This window comes from Notamacropus eugenii, chromosome 5 (genome assembly GCF_028372415.1).
Source record: "Notamacropus eugenii isolate mMacEug1 chromosome 5, mMacEug1.pri_v2, whole genome shotgun sequence".
Lineage (NCBI taxonomy): Eukaryota > Metazoa > Chordata > Mammalia > Diprotodontia > Macropodidae > Notamacropus > Notamacropus eugenii.
This window is the reverse complement of record NC_092876.1, coordinates 195,813,072-195,826,948: the sequence shown is the minus strand read 5'-3', so window position 1 is coordinate 195,826,948 and position 13,877 is coordinate 195,813,072. Positions and strand designations below refer to the sequence as shown.

The 13,877-nt window shown below is 36.8% G+C and overlaps 1 protein-coding gene across 4 annotated transcripts in view; it reads right to left on the bottom strand.

Moving 5' to 3' along the window:
- Nucleotides 1-448: 448 nt before the first annotated feature.
- The window catches only part of POLR1D (RNA polymerase I and III subunit D), a 68,471-nt gene continuing 55,042 nt past the window's right edge, over nt 449-13,877 (bottom strand). For all 4 annotated transcript variants that reach the window (XM_072611800.1, XM_072611803.1, XM_072611801.1 and 1 more), the window contains one exon: nt 449-2,439. In XM_072611800.1, the coding sequence (XP_072467901.1) occupies nt 2,172-2,439 (268 nt within the window). In that variant the 3' untranslated portion in view covers nt 449-2,171. The remainder of the gene's footprint in view (nt 2,440-13,877) is intronic.

Sequence of the window (13,877 nt, the reverse complement as noted above, 5' to 3'; positions counted from 1 at the left end):
TCTCCATTGTCTGACAGACTGCATAAAGAATTTAAGAATAAATGGAACTTTTTAGATGGAAGTCAGTGCAGAATTGCAAAGCAGTCTTCATAAAAACCACACAAGACCTTTCCATATGTACAGACAATAAGATATCACATGCCACTGATTTCAACTGTCAAGTCTTTTATACATATGAATCCTTGTGATGCTATCTCCCTGGCTGTATACAGCTTTAAAACTTATTTTTTTAGTTTTAGAAACGGTGGTCCTTTTTGTTTTAGGAAGTAATGATTATATTATAGGCTTTTAAAAGTTATACGATTTTAAAATGATTGTCAGTTATGAGTAGGCAAAATACAGCTTCTGTGTAATTTCATTTGTGAATGCAAAGACTTCAGCATAGGTACCTTGTATAAAAAGATATTTAATCTGCCCAAGTTTATGTAATAAACACATGACACAAAAATGACACAGTTTAACTTTATTTTTACTCATTTAAAACAAGAATTTACAAAAAAAAGCTCAACTTCTTAACTTTTCTGTTTCTAGAGACATTTAAATACAAAATATTTCAAAGTAAAATAACACAAATAATACAGATGTAAAGATTAGGATCATTTAGGCATAACAACTTTTGTATCAAGTCAAGTTTAACTCAGTTCTTTCTTCTATGTATGATGGGGGGTGGGAATTGGCTGTTGGAAAGTTACAGAGGGTCTCCTTCTGCCCTCTTTTTCTGGGGGGGTGAGGAGGGGCAAGGAAAGAATGAGGAATTTTTCCCATCCTCCTAGTTGGAGTGGTTCTATGCACAGGCTTCTGACCACACAGAAGCTTGGGCTTCATAGAAAAGTTTGGGTGCATGGCCCAGGGCACACAAAGAGGGTGTGGTGGGGTAGCACTGGGGAAGACAGAGCAATTTTGTCATGGCATTCTCTGGCTCCTCCACAACACTCCGGAGCTGGCCTTTCTAATGTGCTGATTTTCAGTGCATAGAAAGAGCTTTTCTTGGCTGCTGAGAGTATGGCTGTGGCTGAGTGATTATCTGGAGGCAGCCAGGCATAAGCCCAGCCGCCTTGGAAAATTTGGAAAGGGAGTAGAGAGAGACTCTTCTACTCTCTGTGGTCTAGGAATACATTGTTATGTAGTCCTAAGTTTGGGGATGGGGGGTGGGAGTGGGACTCTCTGTGAGATTTAGAATTATATCATTAAGAAATGCCTCTGCCAACTCTGGAAAAAAAAAAATCCAACACACTTTCTGTTAAAAAGAAGATTTCTGGCGTAACTTTGCACTGTGATATCTATACCAGGGGATTTAAGCTAAAAAACCAAAGTGCACTGAACAAAATCCTCAACCAAAATCAAAGCACTCTAAGTTTAGTTAATGAGAGTTATTCCTAAAGCACCGAACTGTACTTCTCCCAATTTATGTCCCCTAGAGAAAAGTTCAAATTTGGGGGAAAAAATACACTTTATGCAGATCAAAGTTTTGTTTTAAGAGGACCTAGGAGATCAATTCCTCATCTCCATGAATTTATCTTAGGTAATAAATTCAAAGCCATTTTAAGAATGATTCACATTGTTTATCTGATCAATAATAAGTGCTAGAGATGTTAACAAATTTCTTGATAAACTCTAGCCCTTGAAGGCTAGAGGGGGTTTTATAAATAGTATATTCCAGTCAGAAGATTTCTGCTGTTTAGCTTTTTAAACTTACTAAATCTGACATTCCAAATCTAAAATACAGAGCTAAAGAGGTTTCAATTTTGTTCTCAACTCTGAAAAATGACCACAGTTGATACACAACAGATATTTTTAATTAGTTTGAACAATCACTGAAAAACTTAAAATCTAACTCTAGGTTTATTTCCAAACTAACTTTTGAAAGAAGGTACAATAACAAATATATAAACGCTATTAACATATGATAAATGTCTCAAGACTTCTACCCTTAGGATTAATTTTCAGAAGGAAGAATTACTAAGTCATTGTTGTTTATGACCAACAGATTCTTTAAAAACCACAACAAAATATCTATCTACTATGTTTTTCTTAGATGTCTTTCTTCCCTGCTAGCTAAAGACCTGCACTAAATAACCTTCTCCGTTTAAAGAAAGCTAAACATTTTCCCAGCCCAAAATGGAATGACATTCATTGCTTGTAACAGTCTGGCCTATTCCTCAGGGCCTGCCTCATCGTTTGTTAGACTGCTTTTCATACTTTTCCTGGGGGTTCCGCTTCCTTGGAGGGGAATAACTAACTCTTCTCCGAGACTGGAAGTTGTGTTTGTAGGGATGAGTTCTGTGTTTCTTTGAGTTTTCTTCTTTCCGGTTCTGACTTGGCTCAGCTTCCTTCTTGTCTCCCTTCTGCTCCTGGTCTTGCTCCTTCTGAGAGGGTAATGTGTTCTTAAGCGTATTAAGCAGAAATCTTTTATTTGTACCAGCAAGAGGGCACTTCATCCTACAAAAACAGCAAAACAGTCAAAGGATAAAATAGCAACTTAAGATAAAAAACTAAATTTTAACATAGTTATTGTTGAAGTCCAAAGCATCAACTTTCTACGTTTTCAGCTTTCCTTGTATGCCACCTAGTGTGAACTTGGAGTACAAGAGGAAAAGGAAAAAAAATCAAGACAGCTTTTATTTCTGAGACTGATGGTGGAACAGCTGCATTACTTCACACAAACACATTAGGACAATCAGTGTTTATTCTCATAGGGACAGAACAAAGTTGAAGTCTGTGTAGATAGACAGGCATTAATCAAACTGTAAGTTAATATTATCATTAAATCTCTAGTACTTAAGTAACATATTCCTAATTTGGTAGAAACTGGAAGTTTTCTTATTACATTAACTATAATTTGGTCTATGAACTCAATACAAATATATGCTGAGAAGATTCATTCAAACCTATATAATGGATCCACAGCAGGGAAAAACACAATGTATAAATAACATATATGTATACTGTCCTCTAAAAAACTAAGAGCATAAAGCTATCATAACTTTCTTTTCTGTTACCTTTAAAAAAACACAAACATTTAAAAGCCTTCATTTATTTTAAAGACAACTTCTTGAGGAGTGTGTTCTCTCTGGGAACATCACACTTCCAACCTTTGTGTTTTCTAGTGTCTTTATAAAAGAAATTTCACTAATTATATTGCACTTCCAAATTTTTATATTTACCCATTTATTAATTCTAACTTAATTTTCATTTGTAACAAATATTACTTTTCATAAACAAAAATATCTCTAAGTCAAACCCAACCCCAGGTAATTTTCCTGGTACCAGAGTATTTTGCCTTACAATAAGTACATTGATCAGACTAGTCCTACAGTAGGGGTTTTAATTTTTTTAAAATTCTTTTTATGTGCACATGTAAAAACTGTTGCTTATCTCAGGTGCCTAATATTCAAACTAATTAGGAACTTCCAATTCCAGTCTTAAAACTAATTTAAGTGCAATCAGAACTATATACGGCATTTCAAATTAGATATAACTAATATTTTGGTATGATAGCACCTTTGCTACCTGAAAGTCAAATCCGAAACAAACTCATGTATGCAAAACACCTCAAAATTCAGATGAAGAAAAAAAATCCACAGCTAACACCCAACAGCAAAACATTGAGAAGAGTGGAAGATTTGCCCTTCTTGTGCTGTAACTGGCAAGTCAACTGATAAAAATGGGAATTGAATGGGAAATGAGAAAAATTCCAGGAAACTTGGAGCTAAAGGTGATGAAAGTTTCTTGGGGGGCCAGAGACAGTTGTGCTCATGTCTTTGTATCCCCAGTGGCTAGCACATAAATGCTTTCTGAATGACTGAATCTTAAAAGATCAATCACCTAACCTCCTCATATGGAATAGGAAATTTAAGTCTGGAGAGATTATTTTATTTGCTTTGTCTCCTAGCTGGTAGTAGAGAGCTAAGAGTCAGTCTATAGAACTGTTCTTCTTTCTACACTAACAACATAAAACAGAATGGGGGGCCAGGTCGTCATCATCTCACACCTGGACTATTGCAGTAGCCTGTTGGGGGGGGTCTGCTCACCTCAAGTCTCTCTCGGCTACAGTCCATCCTTAATCAGCCTTAAGCACAAGTCTGACACCCCTCCCCAACCCCCATTCAATAAACACCAGTGATTCCCTATCTCCTTCAGGATAAAATATAAAATATTTTGTTGTTCAAAGACCTTTATAATCTCCCCCGTACCCTACTTTTCCAGTCTTTTTGCATCTTACTCCTCCAACCCTCAGTGGATTCTGTAATACAATGACATCAACTTCCTTATTAGCCTTCCAACAAGAAATTCCACCTCCCTCTGAGAACAAATCATGAAGATTCAGAAATACTGTGGCTTTCCAGAGAATTCATTTCTGAGCCCATTCTAGTCACTGGACAATTTAATAGAGTTGATGAAATTGGTACACTTCTGTAAAGTTTCACAATCTACCTTGGCTGGTGCTAGTGAATCAAACGTCTCATGCCTTAAACAGACTAAGAAAAGGTTGTTAGTTCTCCCGTTTTGTTAATGTTATAGGCTCCCATAAAAATACAATCTTTGGTGATTGAACTCAATCATCATTCTGTATATTTAGTACAAGATTATTGTTGTTTGTCTTTCATTCTTGCAGAGGACCATGACATCAGTGAGGTGATGGCTTGCCAAGGGAAGAAATTGCTAACCAATTACAAGACCAAGAAGCAGGGTCCGAGTCTGGTAACATTTTTACCATCTTCCTGATCCAAATAATACTTCCTGAATAGACTTTAGAGTCAAGGCATATGGAGACTTGACCCATAGTTTAAAAAGTACTAAATGGATTGTGAGTGGAAAAAGTTTAAGAAGCCCTGGTCAAGATCAGGGTTTTTTAAACTCTCTCCACTCATGACCCCTTTTTGTGTTTCAGCAGCATTGTTGGTGTTGCATGGCATGATGGCATGCAGTGCAAAATCTGCATGCCTTGCATTTAGAACCAAGGCTGCAGTGAAGTTATACGATGCAACACAAGCAAGCACTGTCAGAAACACCTTGGATTCATTATGTGTTTGATTTTGAATTAATTTTTGGTCCTGTACATTCAGACCTCTTATTGACCCACAGTTTAAGAAGAGCTAGTCTCCAGTGTTATTCTGAATATGAAATGTCACATAAGAGGTTTCATGAGAAAGAGGATTCATTATGCAACATCATGCTACAGGGCTTAATAATATTAAAGATAAAACTATTAATGTCTGTGCCTGGAATTCTATTAAAAGATAAGCATTAATAAGAGCTTAGAGAACACAGTGAACTAATGTGACAAGAATGCCACGTTTCCAGAAGTGTCATCTCATAATAATGAACCTGTGGGATTGGTGGTAAAGTCCTCCTCAAACACACAAACAATAATTAGTAAAGTTTTGTAAAAAATATACCTTCTTCCTACTTCATTAGAAAATTGGGCAAATGAGAGAGATGTCAAGGTGCAATTTGGCAAAGAAATACCCATGCATGTTGTATTGGTGAGTTACAAGTCAAAGATAATACTTTAGGTGCTGCCGGCTAGTATAAGAGCACCAATCACATTAGTAAAGAAAAATTTTTAGTTGAAAAGAACATCATTTGGGAGAAGTTTGCTTTGATTTCTGATTTACTGATTTTTATAAGAATGGTGTCTATCCTTCAGAGAAAGATGTAAAATGCCTTAAAGCAATTTGATATCCAGGACATTTTCCAAGAAAAAAAGTGAAGTCAGTAACTATTTGGCCCAATGTCCACTATTTATTTGTTCAGCAACCTGTAGTAGACAGAAAAGCAATGAAGCCAGGACTAAAAGATATGGGCTGTGGCCTTTTAATTGATATATTATATTTTAGCTAAAGAGGCAAAACTCCTAACTCTGATCCTCAAAACAGTTACATAAAACACTGCAAAAAAAAGGGCTTATGAATGATTGCATATGCAAATGTATACTTGTATTATTTGTTAAAGGAAGGGCAAGCTATGTGGTTGTTTAAAGCTGTGCCAATGTTGCCCACTCTTTTTACCTTGAGGTAGATTGCCATTTAATGTGGTCTTCATTTATAAAGCTAGCTTGTGTACATGTTTTATTGTTTCTGCTTTCTTTACTACGTATCACTTTTTATGCCACTTGATAAAAACATTCTTTGTATTCAGATTTCTGATGGCATCATAATATACCATTGTATTCATATGTAATATATTCAGTTACTGCTCCATTTGTAGGGCAAAACTGAACTGAACCTGTTACCAGTCTTCTGCTACTAGAAATAATGCTGCTATAAACATTTTTGTGCAGACAGATCTTTTTCTTCCTTAGGACATGGAACTAATGGTGGGATTGCTAGGTACAAAGATCATGAGGATTCCTGACAAGTTTTATTGTTTAATTCTTCATTTCCTTCCAAAATGTTCAAACCAATTCACAACTGGACCAGTATGGATCACACAAAAACTCACTGGTGGAGATGTTTGTTACTAAGAAAGTATCCGATTTAATCTGAACCTAAATAAGAATCACTTCTGCCACATTCCTGTCTAGGCATTTCGAGCCTATTCCATCTCTGACAGCTCTATAAGGTACCTTGTACCTCAATCAGCATTCCTGGAATTACCACTAATTGTTTCTAGGACTGATCTCAGAGGCCAAGCAGAATTAGGAGACCGGTTTTCTCGGGGTCCTTTTCTTGGGGTCCTCCCAACAACAAATTTTTTTCCTTTTTTATCACCTTTGCAGAGAGGCAACATGACACTGTAGACAGAGTACTGAACTTGGAGTTAGGAAACCCTAGGTTCAAATCCCATGTGACTTTGTGACTATGGGCAAGTCCCTTATCTAATCCTTAAGCATCTCGCTTTCCAGAGCTCTTATCACCCTCAGCTATACTCTTCTGGACTCATTCTAGCTTGTCTATGTCTTTCCTAAAATGTGGTATTAAGTATTAGAGGGCAGAGTACTACCTCCTTCCTCTCCCTCCTGGACACAATGCCTCTCAACTCAGGGAGGGATCACTTTGGCTTTCTTGGTTGCCACATTAAATGCATGTGTAACGTGCAGTCCACTAAAACTCCTAGACCACCAAGATCTTGTTGAACTTTAATTTTGTTATCCAGCTGGAGAAGAGGAGGGAATAGGCATTTATTAAACACTGCACCAAGCATTTTATAAATATTATCTCACTTGATCCTTACAACAACATTGTTGTTGTGGCCACTACTATTATCACCATTTTACAGTGGAAGAAACTGAGGCAAATAGAGGTTAAATGACCTGCCCAGGTTCAGACAGCTAGTAAATGAGGTCAAATTTGCACTCAGGTCTTGCTGACTCCCAGCACCCTGTCTGCTGTGCCATCGAGCTAAAGTTTGTGTGTTATTCTTTTCAACAGCGAATAATAATATTTAACATATAATGTGCTTATATATTCTAAAACATATTCTCTCATTTGACCTCGAGCTCAGTGTCATCTGAAAACTTGATACACATATTATCAGGAAACCTCTTTTCAAACTGATATCAAATCATTCAGAACTGACTATTTTTTGGGCCTTGGCCATTCAAAAAGTTCCAAATCCAACTGAATTGTAAGTCACCTAGTTCCTATGTATCTATCTAGTTCAGAGGCATAACATGAAACTTAGTCAACTGCTTCGGTAATACATAGGTAAATTACATCTGCTTCCCTTCACCTAGAGATCCTATAAAAAACATAACAATTTAGTTCAGCATGACTTGTTCTTAGTGAAGCCATGCTGGCTCTTTGTTATTACCACTTCACTTTCTCATTAATTTGTGCTTTCCACTTTTTTCTCAACATTAGATTGCTGTACATACTTGTTTCTAAATACTGCTTACTTAATCCACTCCAATGATTTACTTTCTATTTTTTAAACTGAAAGACAGTTTTGAAAGCTATTGCTTTATAGCATATTTTGGGATTTGGCAGTGACATCTCCCCACCTTTCTCCTTCTCCCCCACTGTTTTATCTTTTGTTCTTCAACATGAATTTTATTATTTTTCTAATTTTATAAAATTTCTCACTGATATTTCAATTGGCATGTAACTTAATTATATTTAGATCTTCCTTAATTTTTGTAAAAAAAAAACATTTATATAAATCCTTTGTGTAGTTTAGGTTACTGTCCAGATATTTAATATTTTTGTAATTTTTGGAAGGAGAAAATTGCTTCTTTTATATGTTAATCTTTTTCTTCCTAATTTCTAAGTCTATTAAATGAAAAAATGATTTATTAAGTACCTACCAGATGGCAGGCACAAGACTGCCATACAAAAGAACACAAAGAAACAACCAAAAATCCCTGCTTTTAAGAACTTACATTTTAGTGGGGATGAGGGTGGAGCTGGACACAACACATATACAGACAAGTAGGCAGAAAATATTTACAGAGTTATTAACACAATGTCATCTGGAGTTTTTTAGGGTTAGTTTTTGGCCTTTGAAATTCAAGTACTATATGGATGCCTATCACTGGCTAGTGACCCAGAGTACAACTTTTTGTGGCCTGAAAACACACACATACACGCTCACCCCTCCCCCCCAATTTATGCATTCTTCATTCACACAGTATTCACAATGTTAAGAGAGGTACCTGAGTTCTGGTCAGCAAAACATTGTTTTGCCCCATATTAGTCAGAATGTGAAAATTAATTTTTGGTTCTGATTGGTTCAGTTTGCCAGTGAAGAGCTAGATTTCATATACTTGCAGTAAATAAGTTATAAATTACAAATATATGCACAATACCTACAAGGAGTCTGAAAACAAAGGGAAAGAAAAAAACCCAAAATACCCAGGCACTTGTCTTCAAAGATTTTAGACACTAGCTGAACCAATGTGCTATCTGATTTATTAAAAAGCAAATGATTAATATTCCTTTCTTGTCAATGAGAAGAAAAATTATGTATGTGTATTCTCCAAAACTCAGATCCAATCAGCTGCCAAGTCCTGTGAATTCTATCTCACAGCATCTCTTATATCATCAGCCTTCACCCTACCATAACAGCCTTTAATACCTCTGGCTTGAGTTCTTGTAAAAGTCTTCTAACTGATGTCTCTGGCTTCTAGTCTCTTCTCTATTCGATAAATCGTTTATACTCCTGCCAAAATAATCTTTCTAACCTAGAACTACGATTGGGGATCAGGCGATTCCTCTCGAGCAAAACTGACTCAAGGGTCCTCAGGCAGCACTTGCGTGAGGTCTGCAAAGGTTAGCATAATGCATCATGCAATAGAACCCCATGCCCATGTTCTGTTCTACAAACCTGTGCTTTGTTTCTCTTGCTATTCGAATGGTGGGCCCACATGGTGTCCCCACGGACTGGAACCTCATTATGAGCCCTCAAGCCTCACATCCGTGTGTAAGGTGTAATGATGTAAGCCATCACATGTGCTGCTGGCAGGATATTGAGGACGCCGGAGCTGCATGGGCCCCTAAACTTGTGCCCTTAATAAATATATTGCTTGTTCTGCTCCCATGAGCACAAAGTATAAGGACTTCTGCATTCCCTCCTGTAAGCCCATCACATGACAACCCCATCCTGTGGCTTAAAAGCATTTAGATTATTCATTGTCCATAAATTAAATTCCAAACTCAAAGTCTCCTCATAATAAAATATTTCTCCTCCTTCCCCTCCTCTAACCCCTGGATTTATCCTATACTATTTCCTTTTATTTACTTGTATCACAGTCAAACTCAAACACTCATTGTTGACTTCTCTTATCTAATAATAATCATAACTAGCGCTTATATACCACTTCATGGTTTGCAAATCACTTTATAAATATTATCACATTTTATCTTCACAAAAACCTGGGCTGCAGGGACTAATTTCCATTTTTATATTTGAAGAAACTGAGGCTGTGGGAAGTTCAGGGTCTTGCCCAGGGTCTCTGAGGTGGGCCTTGTTATTCCTCTTCTCTGTGTGTTTATGTACATTGTCCTTTATGGAGGGAACTGACTCCTGTCAATCTCTGCTCGCTGGAATCCTTCTCTTTCCCAGGCCCAGTTTTAGGTGCTACTTCTTTCATGAAATCTTTCTTAATTCTCTCAGTTAGAAGTGATCTCATCCTCCAACAACTTCTTGTGCCTCTGTTTATCCTCTCTAATTCATACTGTCCAACTTGGCAGCAAGGTGGCACAGGGCCTGGACTCACAGAGATCTGAGTTCAAATCTTGCCTCTAACACTTGTTAAGTCGTGCCATTTAACTTCTGTTTGCCTCAGTTTCATCATTTGCAAAATGTGGATCATAACAGCACCTACCTCTAGGGTTTTTGTGAAGATCAAATGAAGCACAAATTGCAAAGCACTTAGCACCAGTGCCTAGCATGTAGTAAGTGCTATATAAATGTTACCTATCATTATTGTTATTTATTCTTATTACTTGTATTCTAAATATTTGTATATGCCTTATTACCTCTACTAAACTGTAAGATCCTTGAGGGTGGCCACTGGCTTCTTCTTTACATCCATAATGCCTTGTACACAGCAAGTATTTAGTAAGTATTTGTTAAACTAAAATGATCTGAATTAAGTGTGGCAAACCAGACTTGAGGCAGGTTACTCACACTATATAACATCTGTAAAACTAAGACTAATGATCTGACTAGGAATATATGATGGAGATCTAAGAAGAAATAGCAGAGACAAATGTTAAGGTATAATCATAGAGCAGAGCCTTTGATCAAGGAAAATCACTGAATAGTTTTATGTATGCGATGGCACCTCATAAGCCACATTTCTATGTGACTATCAGGTACTCAGTTGAAGTCCTAAGCCTATAAAGTAGGGTGAGAAGACAGGCAATTAGAAAAGGGAGGGTAGGGAAGAGACAAAGTAAATTGTAAAACAGACGCAGCAATGAAGAAGAGGAAGGTAAGACAAACGGGATTTTCCCCGTCTTTAACAGTTACTATATCTATGCTGCTCAAGTACAGCAGCAATGTCTAGTACCTGGACCAATAGTCTGCATACAATAAGCACTTGCTTCATTTACTGAACTATCAACTGTGATTTCATCACTGGAATCACCCAACCGCCTGGTAGGCTGAGTGATGTGGTGGAAAGCAACTGGTGCTGAAGTCAGAAGTCTTGGGCTTTGGTCGCAGCTCTGACACTTAACTAACATTTTTAACTTTAGTATTCTGGTCTGTAAAATACTGATAATAATATCCATACTTCCTACCTCAGAGGGTTGTCTTGAGGAAAGTGCTTTGTAAATGACTAAGTGGTACACAAATGTGAGTTACTGTTAACTTTTTATTAGTCTATGAATGGCAAAGTATAATCATTAATAATGAAATTCACAGGCATGAAAATTATTCTTATAGCAACCAAGCCCTGGTGAGCCAGGCATGTGTAGGAGATATTCCTTTAGCAATGGAAAGGCACTTAATGGTTATCTAGTCTAATCCAACTCATTTTACTTTTGAAGAAACTGAGTGAGTCTCAGGTTAAACAACTCCAAGGTTGAAGATCTACAATTAAATTGTAAAGCAAGGATGGGTGACTTGGGGGTACAGGAATGGGAGTAATTAAACTGCATAACTGGGGGACATCAAGTTGTGATAGAGTAAATGTAGGTAACAGAGATAAAGAAGAGAATGAATGGCAATGAGACATGCTGGAACACAACAAAAAGTTTATGACAGGAAAACTTCTTAATACAAATTGGCAATAGAAACTGGAGCCTGGGCTATGGTCTTTGGGCTTACTCTTTATATAAAGTATATCAGTGTAAAGTTAGAAGTCAATATGGAAACAGCTGGTAGAAAAACTCAGTATATATATAATGAAGAAAAATGCTGATCACTTCCAGGAGTTTGGTTATGAATATACATCCAAGAGCAACACTGTCAGAAGTGTCATCTTCTAATGTGAACTGTTCTCTATCACACCTAATATGTGTTTCAGAAATTAGCCTTAGTTTTTGGCTGGGAAACTGACGCTTTATGAAATTAAGCAGTCTGCTTATAGTCAAAATCAGTGGCAATGCTGACGTCAAAAGCCTAGATTTCAGATTTATTTCAAATCAATTAATCCAAAGCCATTATACTTATACTTATTTGTTGCAGATCAAGAATGTATGTTCATTATTCACATCCTAGAAAATGGTTATTTTCATTTTGTACACTCCCTTTGCATGAGTCTAAATGAGGCAATGAGTCTAAAATAACATGTCTGGAAAGTCTAAGGCAAAGACAGCACTATATTCCTAAAACAGCATGGAACCAGCATAACGTTTTGTTTTCATTCTGATTATTATTTACTTTGCTGTTCAATATTACCATCACCACCACCCATGGTGCTACAGATTATAATACTGAAATCAAATAAAGTAGCATATGGCCACCTGAAAACATGCCTTACTTTGATAGAATCCTCAATACTACAAATGCCAATCCTCAATTATTTTGTGCACAAAAGTCCTATTACAGCCTGTACTATGGCATGTTGCACTCTGCAAATTAAGAAGCAAAATGAAAAAGGATTATTTAATGTTACAAATATTATGTTTTGATTTATATAGGAGTTCTCTACCAAATAATTTTTAACTAAGTGGCAGTCTTCTATTATTACAATTTATTGGTAGAGAAGTAAAGAGGAAGGACAATAGTGAAAAGTGCAGTAACCCAAAAAGTACCTAAACAGTGTCAGAATTAGGAGAGAATGTAAAGAGATTGCTGAGTCAAGAAATCATTTGCATAGATGTGAAAGTCAACAATAATATATTCTGGGTTCACAGATTCCTTTTCATCTTCACTATTGTATATGAAAGAAACATGGAGCACAGGAACAGTATAATGTCACCAGATAAAACATCACATGAACAAAACAACGTGGCAGAGTACAAAGAGTACTAATGTGAGGATCCCAGCCACTGAGTTCGACCCCTTAACCCTGTTGTATGACATCAGGCAATTTTTCTGGGCCTCAGTTTCCAGCATTTTAAGTGGCTGAGGCAGCTAGAGTCTTCAAATAAGAGAGAAATGATTTTTCTTTCAATGCTATTGGTTAATTTCTTAAAAGGTCTACATAGAATATCTTTTCTTTAGTAACCAGTTTACTTTTAGTTACTTTAGTAACAGTTTCTTTTAGTAACCAGGTTGATATAAAAGAGTAAAAAATACTAAATAAAACATAAAATTGGGTTTCTACAATTTAGAAAAGTAATTAACCTCAAATTCTATCCTTAATACATTTCTTTATTGAAATACCCTTTTCTTTACTGTGAGCTTCTCCAGAAACAAATTTTATAATCAAAATGATTCAATCTAAACTGTACTGACTTATAAATACATCAATATACTTGTAAATGTAAGCAGAATGAAAACAGTTTTGGAGGTAGGAACTAAGTCAGGCCAAGTTTCTGAAATTTATGTTTACAGATTGCTCTATGCTAACTACAAGAAAATCATATATGCTAATGTTTCAGGCTCTATGGGGCCTCAGTCAAGAACAGACTCTAAAGGGATCCTTGTGCTGAATGACACCCAAGAAATTACAGTACCAACTGATCACTTTTCATTTGAAATAAAGAATGGTGGTTGTGGGGAAGTGGGAAGCCAAGATGGCAGAGTAGAAAGACAAACACATGCTAGCTCTTACCCCACAGACCATAAAATACCTGTAAAAAAGAACTCTCAACAAATTCTAGAGCAGCAGAAGCCACAGAAAAATGGAGTGGAGGAGATTTCCATCCCAGAGTGACCTGAAAGACCGATGGGAAAGGTCTGTCGCGCACCAGATGTGGAGCAGAGCCTTGCCTTGGCCACGAGGCACCGAAAGGAGCAGATCTGAGCAGGTTTCAGGGACAGAATCTCCAGCAACAGCATCTCCAGCAACAGCGCAGATCCCTCAACCCACAGGCGCC